The sequence below is a fragment of the Plectropomus leopardus genome, chromosome 18, assembly GCF_008729295.1.
Source record: "Plectropomus leopardus isolate mb chromosome 18, YSFRI_Pleo_2.0, whole genome shotgun sequence".
Classification (NCBI taxonomy): domain Eukaryota; kingdom Metazoa; phylum Chordata; class Actinopteri; order Perciformes; family Serranidae; genus Plectropomus; species Plectropomus leopardus.
The window spans coordinates 7,878,177-7,905,179 of NC_056480.1; the positions used below are offsets into that span (position 1 = coordinate 7,878,177).

The 27,003-nt window shown below is 35.9% G+C and overlaps 2 protein-coding genes across 2 annotated transcripts; both read left to right on the top strand.

Moving 5' to 3' along the window:
- Positions 1–411: 411 nt before the first annotated feature.
- On the top strand, positions 412–15,946 carry LOC121958322 (sperm acrosome membrane-associated protein 4-like). Its single transcript, XM_042507226.1, has 3 exons — positions 412–547; positions 12,910–13,020; positions 14,235–15,946. Exons 1-3 carry the CDS (start codon positions 496–498, stop codon positions 14,462–14,464), a joined length of 393 nt encoding a protein of 130 aa, XP_042363160.1. The 5' UTR covers positions 412–495; the 3' UTR covers positions 14,465–15,946.
- Positions 15,947–21,055: 5,109 nt separating this feature from the next.
- On the top strand, positions 21,056–26,567 carry LOC121958241 (sperm acrosome membrane-associated protein 4-like). The gene is made up of 3 exons (XM_042507122.1): positions 21,056–23,752; positions 24,964–25,074; positions 25,682–26,567. Exons 1-3 carry the CDS (start codon positions 23,701–23,703, stop codon positions 25,915–25,917), a joined length of 399 nt encoding a protein of 132 aa, XP_042363056.1. The 5' UTR covers positions 21,056–23,700; the 3' UTR covers positions 25,918–26,567.
- The last annotated feature ends 436 nt before the right edge of the window (positions 26,568–27,003 follow it).

The following is a 27,003-nucleotide window of genomic DNA, read 5'->3' on the forward strand; positions in this document are numbered from 1 at the left end:
TTAGTATTTTAAAGGGGATTTCAAAATACAGAGATATATATTGTGTATTGTGATTTAGCCTAAAAAAAATATCATATTATTTTAAAGCCATACGGCCCTAATAAGTAAAACTAAAGTATATGTAAAGTGACTTCCCACTGCTGATTAAAGTGGCTTACAAGGTCATAAAACAACATTTAAGTCTATTTTCAGCAACACCAAAACACCATAAAATCCATACAGGAATATTTAAATAATGCATGGGAGTTATTTGTTTTCCTAGTCTTCCCACATCGCGTGTGATTCAGACAGGTGGGAGAGTTTGGGAGAAACAACCTGGTTGGGTGTCCCAGAAGACCTCCTCTGATTGGATAACGGTGACGTTTGGATGGGAGGTGGAAGCTTATAAATGGCGGAAAAAAAAGTTTGTGATCAAACATAAAAAAGGTCTTCACAGGCACACAGTCTCTCCCGAAAGTTTAATTTGTAGCGTTTTTCCTGTCATTTATTTCCAAGATGAACAGAGTTATTCTGCAGCTCTTTGCTGTCGGATTCTGCATTGCAGCCGGTGAGTAAAATACTCTAAATAAATCAGGATTTATTCATTTAAAAATGCAGTTTAAAGCGTGTCACTACGAAAACTTAACCTACATCCAAAACATAATTTACTAAAAGTTAACATGCTCGCATTTTAGAGAGAGCATTTAATTTTCTCCCCCGATAAAATAGGTTTCTCTGCATGACGTTGATGTGGCTGTGGTTTGTTTGGGTTGGTTTCCCCTAAAAAAAAAACAGTGTTTTCTGCAGAATTGCGTTTGGATTTTATTTTTGTTGTTTTGCAAATTTACTGTATTGTGTTACATTTCTAGATTTTGTTTCTGCGCGCAGCTCTCATGTTTTCCGTTATCTTATTTTTAGTTTAGACGAGAAAAATGTACATTTTTTTCAACACAGATGGGATCCTGTCAAATAGGTCAATAATACTAAAAACTGTAATTGTCTTTCCCTGTTTGGATTTGTGCGTCACAAGTGTGTGTGTGTGTGTAATGTTTGTTTGGTTTTTTTTTTTTTAAGTCTGTGTGTTCAGTGTTGAAGGCTGCAGACCTTGGAGCTGTTGTTTGACTGGGTGTGTTCACTGCAGTGATGTCTTCACATCATTTTAGGGGCAGGGGGCCCAAAACAAGAAGTGGGCACCTTTTTGTGACAAATGGCCACCCTGTGATTTGAGATTAACTTTGTTCTGGTAACTGTTGTATCATGATATACCATCTGTCCCTGATTGTTTTGGGGTGTGTATCAGTTGCACTGATAACAATCAGAGCAATCATTTGACTGTTTCAGATGACATAAAGAACAGTGAAGCTCTTTGGAGTAAATGTGTGGTTAACTACACCGTTTGTTTATTCATGTAGAAACAAAACGCTCTGTGTCTTTGAACAACAGCTCTGTTGTTTTAGTGTAGAGTGTTAAATCAGTTTTGCGAACGCACCCCTTGTTGTAACATAACCTGTTGTTTTTTTAAGTTCCTGTCAGTGCCATCTGAATTTAAGAGATTTTTTTTTGAGTTTTTAATTTAGATCAATTAATTTATTTTCTAAACTATATTGAAAAAAAAAATACTAATAAACTACCTTGTACCTTGAAAAAACATTCATCCCAACTGATTTCAAAATAGTGAGCTTAAAGTAACGGGAAACACTTGTAATAGTTAGATAATAAACAGCTTAAAAAGCTAGCTAAAAGTTTCGGATAAACAGTTGTAATAATTAGCTAGTGTTAAAAGTCATGGATGGACAGTTTAAATAGTGCGCTAAAAATGGATTAATAAAATAGTTAGCTAAAAGTAATAAACTGTTGTTATAGTCAGCTTAAAGTAATAAATCATTTAATAAAGTTTGCTAAAAGTTGTGGACAAACAATTGAAATTGTTAGCTAACATTAAAAGTAACAGACAAACAGTCGAAATAGTTAGCTAAAAAATAAATAAACAGTTGAAATAATAAGCTAGTGTTAAAATTTCTGGATAAACAGTTTAAATAGTTAGAGAAAATTAATGCATTGACGGTTAAAATGGTTAGCTAAAAGTTGGCTAATGGACAAATAGTTGGAATATGTCTTGCTAAAAGTAATGAAATGGATGAAATATGCACTTAAAAGTGATAAAACAGTTGATATAATCAGCTTGAAGTGATAAATCAGTTGATAGAGTTTGCTAAATGTTGCGGACAAATGGTTGAATTTGCTAGCTAGCATTAAAAGTAATGCATAAACAGCTGAAATGTCCAGGTAAATATTAATTGTAATTGATAAATGGTTGAAATAGTTAGCTAAAAGTAATAAAACAGTCAATATAGTTAGCTAGAAGGAATAGCTAAACAATTAAAATAGCTAAAATTAGGCTAATGGACAAACAGTTGGAATAGATCTAGCTAGAAATAAGATGGTTAAAAGAGTTGTTAGCATAAAAAGTAACAGGCAAACGGTTGAAATAGCTAACTGTTAATCATAATGGATTAAAAATCTAAAAAGATGGATAAAAAAGGCTAATGGACAAACGGTTGAAATATTTTTAGCTAAAAGTAATACATTTGAAATAGGTAGCTAAAAGTAATTTTTAAAAAGTTAACGTTGTCAACTAAAAATAAAGATTTAACAACTGAATCAGAGTTTAAATAATCAGCTATTTACTCAACAGAAAAACTCTTGAACTCTGATTAATAATTTTAGTAAATATTCAAGCAAGCACTGACTATATAAGTGGACCATTGGTTGGATAAAACAAAAACAAGACCTTGGTATTTGGGAATTTATAATAGTCATGTTTTAGTAGTGTATGGTATTTCATAGTTTAATATTTCAAGTGGTTAATTGAGTAATTTAGTCTAAGTTGCAGCCCTAAAATCAAATGTTATCTTGTTTTTTAAGCTGAAGAGAGATGCACAGAAAGCGTAAGATTCACAGATGAAACAAAGTTGCCACAGAGTTGCTGTGTTTACCTCCATGCACATCCCAGGCTTTACTCTAATGCTGTTATTATGGGTTGGGGTGAGGCAGCCTGTTTGTGGTGCGGGGATTTTTTTTTTTCTTTTTTTCCAGACATTATTAAAAGACTGAATCATGTCCAAACCTGCCAGCCTTTGCATGAGAAATTCCTCACCCTGAGACAGTTGAGGGTTTGCCCAAGTCTCAAATTCCACTTCTATAGAGGATCTTTAGACTGGGCGCACTATAAGAGCCATTTGTTCCTCGACTATTGTGTTTTGAAGCTATTGTAGTCCATTTTTTTCCTCTGGATCCCCCTAGCCCTGTTGTTTCAGTCTCCTGTTTCAAACCACACCCTTCCTAACGGGAACTATATTCTAGTCCTGGCTGGTTTTTTTTATACTTTCAGGTGATAACTTCAACCTTTGGCTTGTGAATACTTTGCTTTAACAGTTATTTGTAACAGTAGAGGGATTCACAAATACAAATAATTACATACAAAGGTTTTACATCAACTTGTAAAAGTGACCAGGAGGGATAAATATGTGTGAGTGGGTGAAAAGTGGATGATTTCAGACGGCAGTCTGGTTTGAGTTTTGAAGTAAACATGTTACAGGCTTCTGAGAGGTTTCCCCAAGCACCAGATGCAAGTAAAAATAGACAAAAATGCTCGGCTTTTTTTAAATCCAGATGTCAGAAAATTTGTCAGGTTGCAAGATGAAAGTCAGGAGTAAACCTGTTATCTTAAACCCTTTTTTATTTGAACTTTTGAAACGTGAACAAACTGTCTTGATTTCTGTGAGAAGGAGGCAATGGACATGTAAACAGGGAAGGGCCCAAAATTCAGCAAGGAATTCGAAAAAAAATTATAAGAAAACTACTTGGGGAAAAAAAGTGTAAGTGCTAAAAAAAACAAAAAAACAACAACAAATAAAAACTGTAACATAATTTAAAATAATTGTATATACATTTCTTGAAAATATCTAATAATTAATTCTATGTTTTGGTCATTTTTTACCTTTTTTTTTTTTTTTTCAATTTGCAGGACATTTCTTGCCAAGTTGCTCATTATACTTTTCCCATTTCTTTGTCAAAGAAATCAAATTAATTTTCAATGGTTCAAATGCTTGTGAGAGACTTCTGAGCATGGCGAAATAAACTGATTTTGATCTAGGGGTTAAAGGGTTAATACAAATGCAAATTCCATTTGCATTTTTATGTTACAGTTTTATGTGTTTATTGATCTGTAAAAACTAATTTCAGAGGGGGACAAAAACCCCTTCAAGCCGAACATTTAATCCACCTACTCCTCCCATCAGTCTGGGTAATCCCATCCTTTAAGGATGTCTGCATCGTGACCTGTGGGCATATTTACACAACACACCCTGCCCGGTGTCTTTATCTTCAACTTTTAAGAAGCTAAAGGTTTGAGGATGTTCGTTATCCCAGCAGACACTCTGAGGGCACTCTTTGCATTTTTACCCTCACATTTCTTTTCATGTTTGCATATTCATCTCACGACATGTTGTCTCATTTTAATTTTCCGTGCACTGTGGGTTTGGTGCTGTAGCACATGACTCACATTGTGAATTTAATATTGGGCTTGTTGTTTTTCCACCATTTTGCTTTGCAGTTGTTCCCCACAGTGAGCTCAGACAGCTCTTAATTTTTAAAAAATGAAGTTGAATAGGACTTTAAAGAAAATGCAGATTTTTTTTTTTTTTTTTAGCCGGTGGGAAGCTGGATTTAGTCACTGCTCAGCTGCTTCTGTTGATCACACATGGATGAGTTAACGACTGACAACAGACACAAAATAAAAACATGTTTGAACTAGAAACAATCTATTTTAAAAGGATGCCTTCACTGCAAGTGCTGGGTAGTGACTCCTCCCAAAGCACTGATTACAAAAAAGACACCACACGGAGGACACTATCAGCTGGAGACGGGCGAATAGCAGCTCGTTGAACTCCTGTGACGCGCACAGCGTCCACACATCGTGTCAGCGACACCATGTGACTAAAGACGTCCAGAAATTCAAACGTCATTAGTGCTTCGGGGAGTGCTTCATTTAGTGTGACAGTTTTTAAAGTTATGCAATTTCTCATATGAAATGTTACATAATGTAAGACATGTGAGCACTCAGTGACACTGAGGATAAACTAAGTACTGAGGTTTTATATCAGAAAAACAGGCTTTTGCATTAATTCATGATTTTACTGAAACATATTGCACAATACCACCTACATTTAATGCAACACTTGTGATAAAATGTAGATTATAAACTTTACATTACACAGGATTGATGACGTTTATTGCACACATATGATTCTGAAAATATTAAAACAGAGGTGTTGTAGAGCTTTGCACAGGCATTGTAGTTTGATTTTTAATTTTATTCAGTTTTTATTTATTTTGTTATGAATTCAGAGTTCAATAGATTTATTTTTTACATTTTTTACATTTTTTTTTATCATAATATAGGGTATTTGTCAGGGGCAAGAGTTTAGAAGTTCATAATAGGTATTGATAACACTAACAACACTTTGTGAAGGCAATTGATACAGTCATGTAGACATCCTAGTTTAAATGAACGGAAACACCAATTTTATTAAATTGGACTAAAATTAAAGATATTTCCTGAACATTTTTATTTGATTTAGTTACATCTCCTCTGTTAGGTTTAGTTTTTTATGCTAAATAAACTTAATTATTCTTTTCTGTTTTTATTTCAGGAAAAATGTTATTTCCCTCACCCAGTCTTAGTTTTTAGTTTAATTTTAGTTAACTATAATGACTTTGGTGTTTTGTCCAGTTCTCAGCGACTGCTATACATCTTGTAAACCACAAGATGTCACTGCGTTTGCTGCGTTTAAAGCCTCAAAGACTTCTTTCTTTCATCCCCACCGTCCACTATCAAAGCTTTTATCCCTCTGTCATCACTTTTTTTTTTTTTTACTATTTTCTCTTTCCTGTGTGTAAGAATTAACAGGATTTTTGCTTTTTAAACTCATCATTAACCGTTAGTTCCGTTGTTATTTTTCTATCTGCCCTTGTGTTGTGAGTTTTAACATGTTGAGCCTGAAGGGCTGATGCTCTGTGATCTGCTGTTTTATTGACGGAGCAGCAGAGGGCAGCGCACGACAGAAACACTGATCAGTAATGTGCCACACCTCAGGGTTCACACCCTCCTTGCCATCAAACTGGATGGAAAAAGCAGCATTTTGCTTGATTATAGGCAGAATAACTCACTGTAATATAAAAATATCATCCTCAAAAGTCACTTTATGAAATACTGGTGCTCCAAGTATCTTAATTATTGATCTGCACTGACTTAATTTTGGATTTCTTGTTTATGAATTCTGTTATTTCTACATATTTAAGGCTGTAGAGTCCTTTTCAATAAGTTTAGATTCACTTAACAGCCTAAAAAATAAACACAGAATAATATTTCTTGTAATTTTAGTTTTAGTTTTTTTATATTTAGCAAATGTATTAATTTAATCCCTTAGAACTATAGTTAAAGTGAGTTTGAGAATATCATCTGATAGACTTTACTCTCCCATTCCCTAAAGATTTTCTAATTGAGAGTGAATTTTAAAATATTACATACTGTTTGTCTGTTTCTGAAGTAGAATAATCAGCCTGAAAACTTCAACTTCACAGTTTTCGTGGTTGCTGATCTCTGTCTTAGTGGGAAAGATAACCTTATTCAATGACTCTATCACAATTCTGGGCTATTTAAACGTTACCTAAAGGGATAATCAGATCTTTTGAAGTGGGGTTGTATGAGGTATTATTACATTGTCAGTGTATTATATACTGTACAATAAAAGTTAGTTGGCACCCAAAGTTAGGAGAAGTGGGCTCGATTTTGATGAATTTTGAAGTAATGTGCTGCTGTGGAGGAGTCAGCAGCAAAATGTATTTTAGGAACCTAAAACAAAGTCCCACCTAAAACATTTTTACTGCTTGATTTTGCTGTCAGACATCTATTTCTGATGGGAAGATGAAGCTGTTATATCTCTTTCTCCAAAGCCAGAGTCCATTGACAAAAACAGTGATTTAACATCACTGAACAGCAGAGGTGCTGCTCTGCCGCTGCCTCTTTAAGTTAGCAGGTTTATGTTACTGTGTGACTTTGGTGATTTCGAACTAACCATTGAAAACACCAAAGTCACAAAATAACACAAACAAACAAACTGATTGAAGCAGCGGTGAACCAGCAGCTACTGTGCTCTAAAAGCTTAAATTTCTGTTTTTGTCAATGGAGTCTGGTGGCTTTGAGAAGAGCAGAGATGGAGACCTGAAGCTGTTAAAGGCTTCCTCGTCCTAACAAACTGTCTGACTGAAGGATAAAGCAGTAAAAATACTCTCAATATACACTTATACTTAGGTGGGAGTTTTTTAGGTGGTTAAAATTTGTTTAAGCTTCTCCAAACTGGAGGCATGCTGACAGACATGACTGGATAAGTACCTCATACAACTCCACTACTTAACATCAAAGCTATCCCTTAAAGTATTTACATCTTCAGCAATGTTATACTTCTACTTCAACGACACGTTAGCAACAAATATTGTACTTTTTACTCCACTGCTTTTATATGACAGCTGTGTTTACTCTGTCACTTGCAGACGATTTTAAATATAAGATACCATCCACATATTCTAATAGTATTACACATTATAAGCCTAAAGATTGAACTACTCAAGACACTTAAATACATAGTTTGTTCAACACTTTGAAACCTGAAGCTGCATCACTTTTCTTGTGCTCCTGTCAGACGCCTTTCACACGAATTTAACCTTTGAGCACTAAGAAAAAACTTGGGAAAAAAGGCAATGAGCAACATAAGAAATGTTTCACACATTTTTAAAAATGAGTAGATTTAGAAAAATATTTTTAAAAAGCTGGGAAAAATGTCTAGGGCAAAAAAAGGAAAAAAACAAGGGGGAAAACTATATTTAAAATGATTAAAATTAGATATTTAAAATTCTGTCTTGAAATTGATATCATTTTTAAGCACTTTTTGCAGGTAATTTTCTTGTTTTAAACTTTCCTTTTTATTTCTTTTTAAAAACAATTTTCAGGTAAACAATTAAAAAAGGTAATTTTTTTGTGCGTATTTTTCATCATTTTGTTTTACATTGCTCATTGCAATGAGGAAATCAAGCTGGAAATCAAGACAGAAATCAAGCCATATTGCGTAAAAAGGGTTAATACATGTAGAAATATTGATATTGCAGTTGGCTTTCACCTTCATTATTGTAATATTGGGTTGAGTAACTCATAGTTTTGTTAAATCTATATCTGTATATTATTATTCTGTTGAGGTTTTTTTTGTCTTGCACTAGTTACACTTGTGTCTTTTTAGAGTAGAATATTGAATGCAGGACTTCTGCTTGTAACAAGAGTATCTCTACAATGTTGTTTTGCTACTTTTTCTTAAGTAAACTATCCGAGGACTCGTAGTACTCCGGACGGTTACTTTGACAGCTATTCAGGACATTTTTGAGCACTCCGGACATCCGGCAACTCGTCCTCATTAACACGTGTTTTGTGCTCATGTGTGTCCATGCTCGTGCACCTGCAGTAAGATTTGAAGGAGGTGTGTGGGGAGGTGACATAAATGCTTACCACATGGCTTACCAGTATAAGAGAAACTTTTTTTTTACCACATTCATAAAGACACAAAGTTCTTAAACTCCAGCAGCTGCAGAAGGAGTCATTTGCAAATGAATTCTGCAAATATGTAACACAGCGTCTCGCCTGTAAATCTCCTCTGCCTATTAAGTTGTCAGAAGTGATTGACTGCACCTGTATATGAATGTATACATACTTATTTGATCTTTTCGTCCCTCGAGCCTGCTCTGTATGGAAATATGTTGTGTAGGGAATCTTTTGCAATCAAAGAAGACGCAACCAATCACATGCCGAGACACTTTGGCTGCAGAGAACAAACAGTCTGCCGTAACTGAACGCATTTAGCTGTCCTGCAACCATGTGACTTCACCTCTCTTGTTTGCACAACTGAGTGTGTGTGTGTGTGTGTGTGTGTGTGTGTGTGTGTGTGTGCGCGCTTGCGTGAGAGAGATGACTCAGTAGCGTGGAGGATCAGGTCAGACTGGATTTCAGATGGTGACACATCAGTCAGCATTGCAAAGCGCTGAGGTGTTTCTAGGTGTGGTCGTGCTGATCTCACCACGCACACTTTGATTTGGACTTTTTGTGTCTGTCAGGCAAAGAAAAATGTTTTATCTCACAACAGATTATATTTTAATTGTATTTATGAGCTCATGTGTGAGCAGGAGCAACAAGAGAGGACATGAGGATTGTCAAAAGTGTGTAAATTTTTAGCTCTACTTGAACTCGGGTGTAACCGAAACCTGTGAGACAGGGTGTGGGGCTGTTAGAACAAAGGTGTGGCTGTTTTTATCTCTAAAGTGAAGAATCTAAATTATCTCATCAGATTGATTGATTGAAGTCAGGCCCTCCCATTGGGTCATACAGGTTTTTATTTTGTCACTTGAAAACCGAAGCATATTATTTATTTTTTCAAGTCAAACTCTGGTTTAATGAGGAGCTTAACAACTTTTTGTCATTTCTCCACCATTTACTAATATGTTCATCCTGGAAAAGTGACAACCATGTGTGCATGTGATTTTTTTTTTTTTTTTTTTGAGTGTGATGTAATGGGAGCTACTCAACTGGAAAAAGTTGTGCATGATCATGAGTCAGCTCAGCAAACATGTTAGTAAAACAGCAGCATCCATCCCCCTACATGAGTTACTAAGGTTAATGTTGTTTTTTGTAAATGCAGTGGGATACATAAATGTGAGACTGCATTTTAGCTGATAAGAGCTGCATCTTCTTGCATCATCTCACAAAGAGCAATCTGTCATTTAGTCCTCACCAACCTGATCTCATAATATTCAAGTCTGTAATTCTGCTTTTATTCTACGAGTGATAAAACAACAAGCTACAGATCATTTCCAGTGAACGCCTGACAATTGTTGCTACTGACAAGTGTGACGCACCTCAAATAGAATTTGAGCTGGCCTCAACTTTTTCAGCGCTTCGATGACGGGTGAAGCGTCAACCTTTGTTGTGTTTTTGTTTTTATGTTGTATGTCCTTTGGAGCGCGTCCAAGACAATGTTCAATCCAGTTTATAATGACAGAGGGCTTATTATGAAGTAGCTTTGTTAATCAGTCCAAGCAGCCCAGTTTACAGGTGCATGTTGGGTGTTCCTCCGCTGCCACTGAGATCATTTGAGTGTATGAGATTTACTCTTTCACCTCAGCTAAAATGAGGTCAATGTTCAGCCTCAGTCATTATGTTTGCATGCATTAAAAAAAAGTACAGGTTTTACCCTTATTCCAAAAAAGACGATATTCTTACTTCGTTGTTTACATGGCGAATGATAGTGAATATTCCTGTTGATGTGCAGCTGTGAATATTCCTATTAACATGCCCCAACCTGTCATTGATAATGTCGAAATATGGAAAACTTTAATACTGCAGGAAGTTTAAGCGTGCACATGTAGACGGCTGTCGGGACTATGTTGTTAAAATGTGATTTAGAATTGCATCTCTATAACTGTTACTCTGTTTAAGACTGGGGAAAGATACATTGAAAAAAAGAAGAAAGAACCTTTTAGTCCCTAACACGAGTCAAAAACTGGATCTTACTTTTCCCACAATTCAACTAAATGATGTGTCTGTTAGATCCTCTATTCCAGTGGTTCCCAACTGGTGGGTCATGGTCCAACAATGGACCACAAGTGACATGTGAATGTGGCAAGTTTGTAAAAAAAAAAAAAAAAATCCAAAACACAAAACAAACACTTTATTTTGACGTACAGTAAATCTTTGGCACTTAGCTTTTATTAAAGTGTTGTTTCTTTTCATATGTTGTTGGGTTTTTTGTCTTCTAAGCCAGAGCTGCCATAATTCCAGTCCAATGATTTAAAGCTACTGTGGTGACATTTGATTTGCTTCCAGGTTTTTATTTTTGCATGAGCTGTCAATCCATATACATAGAACAGGGTGTGGACAGCAGTAAACCAAAAAACAAAAAACAGTTCCAGGAAGTTTTGAGAACAACAACTTCCTCATGACAAAGCTTGAAGCGTGATTCAAAAATTCAGATTTGATTGACGTTTGTCTGCACATTGCTTATATCACCTGGGTTTATTTAAACACAAGAATGAGCGTCTTTAGTCACAATTTTATGAGACGACAGCTCCATAAAATTGGACTAATAATACAAACAAACAAACAGCGTACCTGGATTTTGATTCATCAGTCTACACTCTGTTGTGTTACAGTTGCATCACTTCTTGTTGGTGCACATTGAAAGTATATTGTTTTCTTGTTCTAACTGCAAAAAATGAAACTATATAAATGAGGACTTTTCATTTAAAGGGAGAACCCCAAAGCTTCTCCAGAGCCATAAAAGATGTTATACAACTGTTTTTATTACAAATAAACTGATGTTCAGGTGTAAAATCGATGGGAGTCCCCAATTTTTTAACTATGGTTATGTGTTTATTGTTGCCTTCTTTATAGCTAATCCTATTTATTGGATGTTATTTTGTGTGCCGTATTCTTCACTCCATGTTGCTCTTTGCATTCAGTTGTGAAAAGCGCGTTTCTGTCATGTGAGCTGATTCTCTGTGAGCGATCGGAAAACCCTGAGCTGACAAACGCACTCAGTTAATGACCACCTCTTTAGTCCTGTTATCTGTGAGGCAGGCTTTTGTCAACAAACCTCGACTATAAACTGACCTAAGAGTTTCCACTGTGCAAACTAATGGTTTGAATTTATAGGTTCTGCACTGTGTACAATTATCTGCAGTCTGGAGTCATTTTTCTATGTCTGGACACTAATCACACCTGTTACGTGAAACCGGTTAAATAGCTCTGGTTTTATTAAAGGTTTGTCATGTTGAAAGTGCACTGATTTTTCTTTTTGTCAGAAACTGCAAATATTGACACTAAACTCATTTAGTTTACTTTTGTAGCTTGCATTTAAAATAAAAAAGTAAAACTTGGACTATGTTATATGACAGAATATATTGTCTGATGATTTAAAAAAACATCTACTATTTGATATGTTGCTATATCTTTTATTTTGTTGACATCTGATAACCCTTTGTGCTTTGATCTATTTAATTATAACAATACTTTTTTTAACCCTGCTATACCATTACTTCATTTAACTTTATACTTTATTTAACACATATAACAGTATTTTATTCAACTTTATTTTAACTGTAGTATATTTAATGGCAGTAGCTACTTTATTTGCAACTGTAGTTATTTTGTTCTTTAGTAGTTTACAGTAATTTATAGGAAATATTGAAATATATATTGTGTATTGTGATATAGCCTGAAAATGTCATGATTTTATTTTAGAGCCATATCGCCCAACTATAAATAAAACCATGAGTACAGTTTCAAGTTTTCCACTTATGACAAGAAATCAGTGTACCAGTGGTTCAAAAGAAATACAGGAACAATGCACATAACAACATTATTCTAAATATGATAGCGATGTATTTTCCAGCCTTCTAATACAGCATGATGATTTTCTGAAAGTTATATACAAAACTTTTAAAAGATGCTGTACCTGTGGTACAGGTCAAAAGTCACCAGTCTGTCCCCTCCATGGTCACTGACTTTATGTCACTTGTCAGTCTTTTTGTTTAAAATGCCACGCTGCATCGTCTGAGTGGATGGGAGACACTGAAACAGTCTCAGCAAAGGCCTTCGGTCGAGACAAACACGAGATGATGTTTACTGGAGTGCTGACGCATTTATTAACCTGCATTTTAACCTCCTAATTATAGTCTGGTACAAACTATTTGTGCTAATTCTACTATTCTACTTCCTCTTTCCTCCTTGTCTCCCTCCTCCATCCCCCTCCCACTCTCTGCCGATACCAGTTCAAGCCCTGCAGTGCTACAAATGCGGCCTCGGTTTTGGGAACCTGTGCATAACCTCTAGAGTCACCTGTGACAGCGGGGAACAATGCTACAGTGGTGTCGGGCAGGCAGGTAAGGAGCTCAGACGTTAAAAATCTCACTGGACGACATTCTCCATAAAGAAGTGTTGTCATCAACATTTACATGAAACACAACAGGCTGAATTCTCAAAATACCTATAATGGAGATTACCTTTTCAGTTGTGAAAGTGTTTTCTTTAAAAGGTTGAGACAAGGACAATGTTTAATTCTTCAATCAACAGAAAGGTTTTGTAATTCCAGCCAATGATTCCCAATTAGGGGCTACAAGGAAAGATTGTGGAGTGGCTCAGCTAATTAAGTAGAGAATTTATAGTAATGAAGCAGCTGCCAATCAACCTGCTTTAACACATTTAAGACCAGGTGTTAGAGTGTAAGAGTGTGTGAAAACTAGATTGCAAGTGAGCAGAGGAGCTGAAATAAATAAAGAATAAATAAAAAAGTGGAATAAAGGAGACTTGTGGTGAACAGAGTGGTTTAAAAACATAACAATGAACCCAAATATATGTTTTTACATGAACTGAAAAAATGTAGGCAGTATGTGCCCATAATTAAAAAAAATACAAATGTTTCCAACAATTTCGACATACATACATACATACAATGTATAAACATTTGTTTTTACACCCATTTTATTTATCAATTCAAGATCTGATGGGCTGTCTGATGATTATATGAGCTAATATGGTAAACCTGGGAAACAGCATTTATGTATGTATTTATTTCTGTATACATATATATATATATATATATATATATATATATATATATTTCTGTAACATAGGGATAATTATAAATATATATTTTTTCCTAGCCTTTTTTTTTTAAAAAAAAAAGAAAGATTTTTTTCCCCTAGAAATTTTACCCTAGCTTCTTTAAAAATAAGTTTCTACAATATATTTCCTATCTATAATAATCTATAATTTTATTATTTGCAATTTGTGGAATAATTATTAACAAGTTGCTCATAGCTTTTTTCCACCACGATTTTGAAAGAAATTGCACCAATTGTATTGACTTTAACAAAGGGTTAAAATACTTGTGAAAGGCATCTGAAAGCAGCACCAGAAAAGTGATGTCGATCAAGCACCTTTTTAGTATTTAGTATTTAAATGATAGTTAAAACCAGAAAATCGCCAAACGTGGAGGAACACGTTTTTCCCCGTGTGCAGCCCACACCTCTCAAAGTCAAACACAGTGAACAATAGAAACTGTCAGTGACGATGTGTGTTTGTCGTCACTCCACAGCTGGCTTCTTGGATATCAAGAAGAAGGGCTGTCTAGCAGTGGCCAAATGCAACTCGACCGAACAGGTGAACTTCCCAACCAGCTCCTCCAACGCCACCGTCTACACCATGACCAAAACGTGCTGCAACACTGACCTGTGCAACGCTGCGCCCGGTCTGCCCGGGGCCTCCGGGCTGAGCCTGGCCCTCGCCACCGTCACTGCTCTGTTTGTGGCCCACGTCCTGGTTTGACAGAAAATACAGTAGATGACAGAAGACACAAAGAGCACACACACACACATAAAATGCACAACACATAATGAACACACATCAGCACTACAAGGATTAAATAATCTCTTCTGATTTTTTTTTTCCACATGGGTCTTGTGTTCACTACTCTTGAGGTGTATCGTCACAAAAATGTTAATACAAGTTCAAATTAAATTCCCTCTTTTTGTCCTTTTTAATTGTATCTAATTCTTGTCCAAATATGGTCATTTCTTATGCCAAAACGTCATAGATTGCGACAACCAATATACCAAACTCGGCTTCAAAACCTGAGCCCATAAACTAATGGGCAACATCATTGTAGCTAATTTTGGGGTCATTACAGCTTAAAGGAACAGTCCAACAATTTGAGAAATTTATTCGCCTTTGTTTTTTTTCAAGAGTTAGATGAGAAGATGGATACCACTTTCATTTATGTCCATTAAATGTGAAGCTACAGCCAGCAGCCGCTTAGCTTAGCTTAGCATAGCACAAAGACTGGAAACACTGAGAAACAGCTAGCCTGATGAAAAGTGAAGGTTAAAATAAAGACAAAAACATGGCTACCAAACAAGTTTGTAAAAAGTTTAACTAACAAGTTGTGTTTTTTTTACACACACATAATACAAATTTTGAGCTGTAGGCATGGTATTACTTTTGTTTTTTTTTCCACCAGTGGACGGAGCCAGGCTAGCCGTGTCCCCTGTTTGTAGTCTTTATGCTAAGCTACGCTAACCAGCAGCTGGCTGTAGCTCCATGTTTTTTACATATAAACATAAAAGATGTATTGTTCTTCTCGCTAACTCAATGCAAGAAGAATTTCCCAGTTTCACAAAATGTTGAACTGTTTCTTTAATTTATCGCCTTTGACCCGCTTATACTGTCATTTAAGAGTCTTAATATTCAAAATATTATAGATTTCAAATCTCCTGCGAACATTTCTATCTGTATTCATTCCATTTATTGCCATTTGTTTGCTTTATTATTATTATGTAGCTAACATTTTGTAAATTCTCTCTTGACTTATGTCTGGTTGTCTTTGTGAAAATCTTTCTTTTTGTTTAGCTGGTTCTGTTAATTTTTTACACAAATGGCTCCATTAATTCTGCGTTTAACCTGTTTTTATTTTTTGGTTTTTGTGTCAAATCCTCACTGCAAATTGTTGGGTAAAAGCTTTTGTTTATTTTGCTAGTTCTGAATGTAAATATGAGAAGAACGTGATTAAATTTATCATGTTTGCAGATATTGAAATGTAATTGAGGTTGCAGCAATACTTTCAACAATTTTTTTTTACAATTTCAGGACCAATCTTCAGATTATCTCTATTTAAGACAAATCATTAAAATTGATTTCTCAAAATTGTCACTTTTGGCATTATTCTTTGAAAAAGAAACTTGTCTAAATGTTGTTTCAGAATTTGATACATAGACAATCTGAAGAATGCAATAAATTTGTAAACTGGGAAAAGATTTCGTCCTGTGTGGTTTCACTGTTTTCATTTAGTTTCTTCTCTCTAAATGTCTCTCGGCTTGTTGCTGTCCCGCAGGGCCAACTGGTTCTTCAGGTTTTGATGCTGCCAGCCGAGACGGTGTGATGGCACTCATCTGTCCTGATTTCAGGTTTTGGCACACTGCAGACATTTTCAGTGTATGAGGAAATCTGCTGTTCAAACCAGAGCAAAGCTGCAATCAAAGAGCTTTTACACCATAAATCATTTGTAAATAAGAAAAGTACCTAAAAAAGTTTCTAAAATTATGCATTTTCTGAGTCAAGTGTAGCTTGTTTAGGGTCTGGAGGTTCTGAAGATGTAAAAGTTAGATACTACGTGTTTGGTTTTATAACGCAAACTGACTCAGATTTTAATGTTTTTCTACATCTCTTATTTCTTAAATTACTCTTCAGTAGAATCATAAAAATAAATATACCCATATTTTTCTACTTCACTTTTCACCTTGCAACAATAATATGTTTTAGAGCTGAAACACATTTAACACACTTTACACACATGTATATGTGAGTAAACTAAAACAGTTGGTTGACTAATTTATTAGCCAAAACTAGCAGAAACTATCAATTTGAATCATTTTTATGCCTCCAAACCGCCAACAGCTGTGGCAAGACGCATTATGTTTTCAGATTATCTGTACTTACAACTCCTGTCAACAGGATTTTTCAAGAACTTTAAATTTCTCCCAATTTGGCACAAACATTCACAGAATGTCAAGGATGAACTGATAACATTTTGGTATTTAAAGGTCAAGCTCACTGGTATTGCAGGTTTGTCTCATTCACGAGAGTGTGATATTTTAAGAATGCCTTTAGGGAAATTCGTCAAATTTGGCACAAACGTCCACTTAATGTCAAAGATAAAGTGATTAGGTTTTCATGGTCAAAGGTCAAGGTCACTGTGACTTTGCATCCATCCCAGTCTTGTGAAGGCAATACGCCTAGAAACACCTTGTTGAATGTCTCAGATTTGGCACCAATGTACACTGGGATACAAGGATGAACTCTGTAGATTTTTGGTTGTCAAAAGTCACTGTGACCTCAAAAAAATGCCTCTAATTTAAGAATTCTTACATCATTTGTTATGACAATTTCACACTAATGTCAGAAAGGGTCTAATGGTTAAACATAGATAGATAGATAGATAGATAGATAGATATACTTTATTGATCTCAAAACTGAGAAATTGGGGACAAAACTGAGAAATTGGGGTGACCTTTTATACTTAAAAGGTCAATTTCTCTCTTCATGATGCTTTTCTGGCCATTATTCATTGCTGTAACTCTATTGCTCTTCATGTTACATAAATATGTTTTATACATAGCCGATATGCTGAATGTTTACATTTCTTAATGTTTTAATTTTTTAGTTTCATGTTGTGACAACACTGTCTTTAAGGTTTGCTTAGGTTTAGACAGACAAAGTAATGATCAAAACCAGAGTGTATTAAGACAGAGACAAGACCAAGATTTTGAGGGACTGAGACCAAGTCAAGACCAAACCAGAGAAAATCCCACACTGCATGACACACTTATAATACAATGTAGAACATACAAACCATAAATCCAAATTTTATTGAAAAACGCCTCTTTTATTGCCATACTGTATGTGTGCATAAGTGTGCCATGAAAAATGTCCAAGAAAAACTAAGAAACTGAGATAATCTTCATTGTCTTTATTCATTTTTTGCACAGGCAGTTAAGTAATATCCCTGCAGTTGTGGTCTTGACTTGTCAAGAAAGTAAAAGTCCTCTTTGTCCGAACCCGAGACAAAGTAAAAATGCTGTCGAGTTTGAGACCAGACAGAGATCTTCAGAAGACCATTTTGGTGCACTACAAAAAAAAGTATTTGGTTAGGATAAGGAAAACATGTTTTTGCTGCAGAGACAGCTGGCAATGTGTCATCAAAATACATGCTCTTATTTGCCTCAAACTCCTGCCATCTGCTGCTTACCGGCCGCCTCGCCTCGCCTCAATCTCGTTATCCAACTTTCCATCTTCTTTATGATGAGAAAGTCATATACATGTAATCTTAAATTCATCACCAAGGAAATGTTAATATGATTAATATGAAATGCAGAAATGTAACATCTCTGTGGTTTGAATAACTTACAATGTGAATACTTTATTCTGGCCACTGGGCTGTTATTGTGAAATAAAAGGGGTTAACAACTAGTTATTTCACTTAAGTGTCGGGGTTTGGCAGTTTGTACTGCCAATTGTGTTCTATTAGATTTCCTCATTGCATCAATCGTTCTTCACATACCTCTGCTTCAGGTGACTCCTCAGGTAGAGATGAAGACCTGAAAAAAACCCTATTGTTCCCTCCCATCAACCAGTCTGACAGTATAAATATAGTCTGATCAAACAGGCTCATCAGAGTTCACGCTGAAATTATTTTTATTTTCCGTTGAGCAAAAACCAAGAACCAAACCGACAAATCAAGATGGGAAAGACCTTTTTTGGAATCATTGCAGTTCTTGCATTTTCCATGCTGGGTAAGATTTAATAATTATCAATCAGTCATCACAAATGCATTTTTGGAACTTTAGATATGACAAATCATTGACAAATTAAATCAGGAAAAAATTGAATTTGATTTATCATTGTCTATGACTGTTCTGTATCATGGTTAAAAATAATGTACAAATCAGTTTAATTTGGTAAATGGATTTGCGCTTGTAGCTCCTTTCTGGTCTTCTTGCTTGTCAAAGCTCTTTTATACTTCTCGTCACATTCATACATACATATTCATGAACTGACGGCCGAGGCCACCGTACAAGGTGTTACCTCGGTCAAACATTCAATCTTCCAATAAGTGGACGACATGCTTTACGTCCTGAGCCAAAGCTGCCAACATTTCAAAAAAACAACGTGTGTACAGTAATTTGTTTTGGTGAATATGGTGATATTGTACATGTTATTAACAAATGCATCCTCAAACTTCTTCACCTGATGTTTTTTTAAGACTTAAACTGATGATGCTTCGGTAACGTGTTGCTGAAGGTCTCTGAGAGAGACTTTTGTTCAATTTGTTCACATTATAGATTAAATAAAAATAAATCTGGCTACGCAGATGGTGTCAGTTTTACGTGTTTAGATTTTGTATCAAATTTAGTTTGTGTTTTCAAAAACAAATTACAGAATCTTATCATATCTCACCAAAAATGACTACATGATAATGGAATAATTCACTTACTTTGCCTTCAAAATCTTTGAAAGGGACTAACCTATTTCTTTGGAAGAAAAGTAGTTTCATTTAAAACATCTCAAAACCTAAGCAAGTGAAAAGGAAAAATTCAGTAACTATTTCCACTACAGGAAAGTGGAGACACGTTTTCTTCGTTTTAATTGGGTGAATTGACATTTCAAAAACAAAAGTGCTTTGTTTCCTTTTCAAACCTCCACACAATCTAAAAAAAATTAACAGTAAAATTGGTCTGCATGATGGTGTCCTGATATATCTGTCAGAGTTTGATTGTTTCTTAATCTTGGGATTTGAGATTTGATGACTTTGCTTGTTCCACAGTGCAGGCGATTGAGATGAATCGTGTCTCAAATCGTAAGTTCTTGTTCATTCATTTCTACTCAATTTAACTTTGTTTTTAACCTCGACTGAATCACGCTGCTTTGAGCTAATTTTTGTTCTTTGTTCACACAAACATTCATTGATTACTGTCATTATTCCACAGACTCAACATTTCATTTTTGTGCTTTCATTTGTGTGTTTCAGGGGCCCTGACCTGCAATACATGCTCATTTAATTTTGGGGGAAGATGCATCAACCCCTCTAATGTGACCTGCTCGACCAACACCAGCCTCTGCTTTAATGGGACAGTCAGTAAGTAACCTCATAATGGCCTAAAAGTTCACACCCTTTCCTGAACACACACATGCACGCACGCACACAGGCACACACACGCACACATACACCCAGCTGCCAAACCATTAACCCATCTGACTAGATATTCATGTTTTATTTTCATGTTGATTTAGTGCATTATAAATCCTTTCATGCACTATAGTATAAGATCTTTTATACCCACTCTTTAATATTAAAATACTCCTTCACAAGTACTCCATGCTATTTTAAAAGAAGCTATAAGCAGTGAGGAACTTATTTTAAGCTTAATTATCAGATAAAAACCTTGTATTTACAGTTTTGAGGGTTTTGGTTTCAGACAATCTGAAAAAGGCAGTAAAAGAAAAAGTCCAATAGGAAAGGAGGGGTTGTTATTTGTGATTTCTTTTTTTCTTTTTTTAACGTTGGATGAAAAATCCAAATCCGTTAAATGAAAGTATTAACATTCAAGCAACTTTATTATTTTATGTATATGTGGTGCAGTAAAAAGTTTTCAATATTAGTATTGCAGTAATTAAATAGAATTGCTCACTTAAGAACCAGTGCCTCAAAACTGTATTTGATTAAATGTACCTCTATAACTCTTAATAATCCCACACAACCCTTTCTCTCAAGGTTTTCCTGGACTCAATGACTTTGGCTTCACTAGTAATGGATGCCATGAGCCCATGGGCTGCAACAGCACTGTCAATGGCACACTGTTGGGTGTCAACTACCAGAAAACACTCACATGTTGCTCAACAGACAACTGCAACCGCATCTCGGACAGCGCCACCCTAACCACTGAGATGACCCTCAGCGCCACCATTGGTGTAGCCATCCTGGCCTCCATGTGGGGAGGCACTCTGTGATATACCACATGTTAAATTCAACCAGCTACTTCTAAAATCCATTTATTGTATGAAGAATTACACCAAGCTTTATCTTTAAAGAGATCAGTGGCACTATCCGAAATAAACTCTTTGGGTTTTCTATATCTTCATTTACTTTTCATAACTCAGGTCTTGCAATGTCCATGTTCAAGTTCATAATGATTAGTTATATAAAACCCCAAACTGAGGTGTCCATATCATGGAAGTTGATCAATGGGATGTTTCACAGAAACACTGAGCTCGTAAATCTTCCAGGCTATTGTTTTGCTTTGTATCGTTATCCTTTTAAATACAATGGACAAAAAAACGATGTGAAAATAAAGACAATGGCGAAAAAAACATCTGTAGCCTCAGTGACTTGCTCTTGTTTTAACATAAGGCATGCATCCATTCACTAGCTGTACCCGGCTGAAATTGGACGGGAGGCACTGAACACCTGCACAGGTCGTCAGTCAATCACAGGGCTGATGGAGACAGAAAACCATTCACACTTACAGTCACATGTATCACATGTATTTTAACATCATACAGTACACAATATTAGTTTAGTCCCTCGATCAATAATCTACTTCAATGATTCGCAACCAGGGGGAGGTCCGCCCTAAATGGCTGAAATAATTCAAAAAATGGCCAAGCATTTAAATAGTTTGCTACAAGTAACCGACTGCTTAATATAGGTTGTCAAACCCATCCCTTCCTGTGTTTCCCATGGTGCCTAATTTTTAAAAAATAAATACATAAATAAATTTTATATATATAAATATGTAGTCATGGGTAAGACTATATCCCATTTTAGTTGTGCTGCAAATTTTTTGTTTGTCAATATAAAAGAAAATTTTGCAAGTCATAGTTGTGGGTTTGGCATAGTATTATTTAGTTTTATGTGAAACCAAATTGTGAACAATATCGATCATCACATAATTTGCTGTGTTCTTCCTGAACAAGGGAAAAAATTTTTAAAAGTGATAATAATCACTACAAGTTTCGCTTTGGATTTTTTAGTTGTTCTTTTTTCTTTTTACCTTTATCTGACTTTTTAACCCGTATTAATAATTTTGTTGTAACATTTAAACTGAAAAGGTTAGCAACATATTAAAAACTAGCAAAATACATTGTTATATTGTGGTGTGGCTGGCTAATGTTAGCTAACATTAGCTTGCTATCTAACATGGACTAACATTAGCCAAAAGACGCAGGAGCAGGAAATGAGCTAACTTTTACTGAAGCTAAGGCTAGCCAGTTAGCTGTTACTGAACTATTGTACATGGATCTGTTGTTAGTAGATCATAACATCAGCTGTTTAAGTAATTTGCAAACTGTAAGCTACTTAGTGTCATGGAGCCTGATCCAAATGAGAAATTTTGTAGACAGTTTATTATTCTATAAAAGGAGCCTCAGTAACGAGTCCTAAAATCTAGAAATGTGTGAGCGTTTCAGCACCTCTGATTCCCTTGTCTCAAAGTCAATTAATTTATTTGAATGGCTTTTTGGTTAATTGTCTGAAATAAAGTCTGCATTTAACACTAGCTTAACAAAACTCACGTGTCATTCTTCGACATAAAACACACTTTGAAGCTTTTGTCCTAAAAGACAGTTAACAAGTTGCTGAGAGAGACTACAGAATATCATTAAGCCGAACCAACCTGAACATTGCTTTACAGCCTCGAAGTGTTGATGATGTGACCATTGTGAAGTCTAACAATATTTTGTAGCCTAACAATAGCTTTTTACCCCTGGCAATTACATGTGGGCTTCAAAAATATTGAAAGTGGTGTTCATTTGTCAAGATTATTTTGCTGAATAAAATGTGACAAAAGTAAACTTTGTTCACCACCATGTTATTTTCTGCAGAGATCCAAAATCCAATGGAAAATTCCCACAGGCTTTTCGACAAGGGAACCAGGGCGAAGCTAACTTCCTGGTCAGCTCACGGAAAAACGTCATCCCCGGGGCACTCTTTATGATTTAAATTTGTTTTCCAACCTTCTATCAACGTGTTTGACAGTATTTTAACCAATGCACAGGTGCTCGCCCACATCTACCAAGTACAGCCAGGTAGGGCTTACATAATGTAAACTAATGCTTTTCCCATATTTTCTTTAAAGTTACATCTAATACCTTTAAATGAGAAATTACCAAAAACTCACTTTATTGTCAATCCAGTTGCCAGATAAAATGTTGGGCATATTTGTTTCTGCAAACAAAGGATTTGTTACATTTGTACACTCTGGCTATATGTTACTGATATGCTTAGATTTTACATTTCAGTTTTCAATCTTACGTTGTGACAATGCTGTGCTTAACGGTTAGACACAAAAACACTTGGTAAGGGTTTGAAAAACACTGTGGTTTGGCTTAAAGTACCCTACTTTGTTGCCACAAACACAACTAGATATGTCAGCTTTTATTGGTCTTGAAAAATGGTCTGCTGCTGTCTGCTCTTTGGTAGTCACTGGTCTTACCAGCCAACGTGCTGGTGTTACGCCATCCACCATCCACCATCCACCATCCCCTCCATCTCTGGAGAAGAGACCCAGCTCGTATATATGTAAGCTGAACTACGTCAACCTAGATATAATACATGTGAAACTCACAAATGAATTTCCCTTATAATGCTAACACGTTATTCTGGTGACCTGACTGTTTTTAAAATACGTTAAAAGTGGTTAAAGACTGATTCTTTCACTTAAGTGGTAGGTTCAGGCAGTTTGTATAGCTCATTGTATTCAGGTAGATTTTCTTCAGTGTATCAATCACTCTTCACATTCCTCCACATTCAGTGACTCCTCAGGTAAAAAATAGAGACAAAAGACCTGAAAACCCCCACCTTCCCCCTCCCTTCACCTGCCTCACTGTATAAATATGGCCTCACCAGACAGGATCCTCAGTTTTTACTGCTCACAGTATCCAATTACTTGGGTGGAGGGATTTTCTCTTTTTTGTCTTTGAGCAGAAACCAAGAACAAAACCAGCACATCAAGATGGGAAGGGTCCTATTTGGAATCATTGCAGCTGTTGCATCTTTCATGCTGGGTAAGATTAAATCATTTTCAATCAATTCTCACAAAGGTTTTATTGGAAAATATGTGACAAATAAGCGGGAAAACAAATCAGGAAAACTCTCTGGCAGTGTTTGTTATTATAGAGACTTAAAAAGGCGAGGAAAACTCTTTTTGACTATTTTGGTAAAAGCTTGTCACACATTTTCTTGTTATTGTTTATCACTCAACTGTATCATAATTGAAGATAAAATTTCTCAAAGAATATAGTAGATGAAGCTATACATGTCTTCTTTAATTAAACTTCTTCAGCTGATGTATTTTTTTAAGACTAATTTAATTTGAATTAAATTCTTTCTGTGCTTCTGAAAACAATTTAAAAAATACACTTAAATAAACTCAACGTCAATATTTGTTAGCAGAAACATTCTCTTGATAATTCACAATCTTCACCTTTAAAAATCTAAAAATTATTATTATTATTATTTTATTTTTTAGAAGAAGGCAGTTCCTCTAAAATGTTGGTAAAAACTTACAGGCAGATATCTCAAAACTGAGAAAGTGGCATAGAAACTTTTTGTAAAGTATTAACACAAGGAAAGTGAGAGAATGTGTAAACTTTGTGTTATTTGGGTAAACTGACCTTTGGGTAAATCCCAGCCCTTTGGCCCTCCAAACACTCTAAAAAATGACTTTAAACAGTAAAGGCACTTCACTGATTAGCATCCTTTCACACCTGATATTTTCCCTGACGATAAGGATAAAATCAGTAATGTTAAAATCAGAGTGATGGTGTCCTGATATGTCAGTCAGGGTCTGATTGTTTATTTATCCAGGACGGGGCCTGACAACATGTGCTCGCGCCACAGTGCAGGGTGTGGCGGACCTGCAGAGTCCCCCAAACAATGTCCCCTAGAAATGGATATCGCCACTAACATTTGTAATGCAGAGATGTTTATTTTAAAAACAGAGACCCTTTGAAAGCTGCCGTGACAGTGGAGTATATTTGGGGTAAACTTTTAGACCAAATATTTGTGTCCAAAATATTTATGCTGATACAAACAATATGGATGACTGAAAATCAATTAACACTCTAAAAAGGTAAATAAGATGTTTGATCAAAAATAGCTTAAGTTTGTTTTAGCTTGTGGGACTTAACCCTCTTTGAGCTAATGTTCTGTTCCCTTCAGTCACATTTGATAACTACTGTCATTTTAATTTTTGTGTTTTCTTTGCGTGTTTCAGTGGAGTCACTGACCTGCAACAAATGCAGCTATGGCGTGCTGGGCTACTGCCTTAGCACCTCCGAAGAAACCTGCTCGACCAACACCAGCCATTGCTTTACTGGAAAAGTCTGTAAGTAACCCTCTTATGGCTTAAGAGCTCACACCCTTTCCCTTCAAACAATGAACCACAGCACAGCTATGATTCAGTTAAAATCACTCCCAAATATTTTAGCGTACACATACACTTATAGATCAGCATGCACACCCCAATGTTCCCAACTGCCAAACCAGCATCCCATCTGACTAGAAATTTGTTTTTCTTCACTCTGATTCAGTGTAGTTATTCTTAATTTATCTTTTTTGCATAATCTGCGAAATACTAAAATACTCCTTCAAAAGCCTATTTTAATAGAAGCTGTAAGCAGTGAATAACTCATTTAAGTTTAATTATCAGGAAAAAAAACTTGGATTTTAGTTTCAAAGTTGAAGAAGGAAAGAAAAGAAGAAGTCCAGCAGTAAAGGAGAGAATGTTGTTATGTTTTGTTTTTTAAAATCCAAATCTGAAAGTAACTTTAGCAGGTAAAGTAAATGAGGTGCAATATAATATAGTATTTCCATGAAGTGGAGTAAAAAGTTATGCAGTAAAAACTCAAATTAAGAACCAGTACTTCAAACCTTTATGTGATGAAACGTACGTCTGTAACTCTTATTAATCCCACACAACACTTTCTCCGCAGCTTTCACTTCACTGTCCAACGTGGGCTTTAACAACCAGGGATGCCTGGAGTCAAGTAGCTGCAACACCACCACCAATGGCACACTGTTGGGTATCACCTACGAGAAAAAAATTGAATGTTGCTCAACAGACAAGTGCAACCCCGTCCAGACCAGCGGCGCCCCAACCACTAAGATGACCTTCACCGCCGCCATTGGTGTAGCCATCCTGGCCTCCTTGTGGGGAAGCGTTCTGTAATTTGCCAAATGCTAAGTCACAAAAACAGCAGTAGCCAGCGACTCCTGAAATCAGTTTATACTATGATGAATTACACCAAGCATGATCTCTACAAGATCAATGGCACTCTCAGAAAAAAAACCTCTTTGGTTCTTATGCGTTTCTAAGAATTTTTTTCTATGCTCATTTATTTTCTATAACTCAGGTCTCATCTTTATAATAACGAGTTATATAGGCTAAAACTTCAAATCCACATCATGGAAGTTGATCAATGGGATGTTTCAGGAAAACATTGAGCTCGTAATTCTTCCATGGTTTTTGTTTTGCTTTGTATTTTTTAATCATTTTTTATTTATCCTTTATCCTTTTTGTCATAGCAGACAGCACATTGATGTAAAAATAAAGAAATTGTTGTAAAACCTCTGTTGCTTCAGCTCTTATTATAGCATCATGCATCCATCTATACATGAGTTGTACCCAGCTGACGAATACCAGCCAATGATAAAGCTGATAGAGGCAGACACTCATTTACACTAACATTTACACCTATTGTAACCACGGATTTATTATAAATGATTGTAACCAAACACAGATTAACCACCGGGGCCGATTGGGCCGGGGCCCGGGGGCTTCCGGCCTCTAGGGGGCCTCCAAACCCCACCAACTGTACCATCCAGCCTTTGTTTCTTCTTTAAAAAATAATAAAAAAAAATAATACTTAATTCTCTGATAGTGTCTGTGTTGAAATATGGATGAATTCGCTCTGTTACTTTATTTGATAACAACAAAAGTTTTATGATTTCTTTGTTACCGTGCGTGATGACGATGGGTCACGTGACCGCGAGGAAAGCGCAAAGACCGAACGTAAAAAATGGATTTTGAAAAATGGCGGACCAGTGGGACAGCAACGGGGAAGGCGAAGAGAGAAAAGGACAACGGGGAGCTTAAAATACTGTAAAATATTTCCTGTATTTAGGCGTTTTCCACACTCGCCTCTCTGGAAAAGAGCCAGAATGCGGCAGCGGGAAGGACGTATTTTTTGGCCTGATACTGATGTGGAGGACCAGCGGGACTCCGAGACAGATGGTGGAGACTCGTTAGCGGGTA

Bases quoted from the DNA above. Each gene is read 5' to 3' on its own strand.
- LOC121958322 (XM_042507226.1), top strand. From the start codon at position 496: ATGAACAGAGTTATTCTGCAGCTCTTTGCTGTCGGATTCTGCATTGCA. The intron at 548-12,909 runs GTGAGTAAAATA...TGCCGATACCAG, and splicing joins CGGATTCTGCATTGCAGCCG to TTCAAGCCCTGCAGTGCTAC. The intron at 13,021-14,234 runs GTAAGGAGCTCA...GTCACTCCACAG, and splicing joins CAGTGGTGTCGGGCAGGCAG to CTGGCTTCTTGGATATCAAG.
- LOC121958241 (XM_042507122.1), top strand. From the start codon at position 23,701: ATGGGAAGGGTCCTATTTGGAATCATTGCAGCTGTTGCATCTTTCATG. The intron at 23,753-24,963 runs GTAAGATTAAAT...TGCGTGTTTCAG, and splicing joins TGTTGCATCTTTCATGCTGG to TGGAGTCACTGACCTGCAAC. The intron at 25,075-25,681 runs GTAAGTAACCCT...CTTTCTCCGCAG, and splicing joins TTGCTTTACTGGAAAAGTCT to CTTTCACTTCACTGTCCAAC.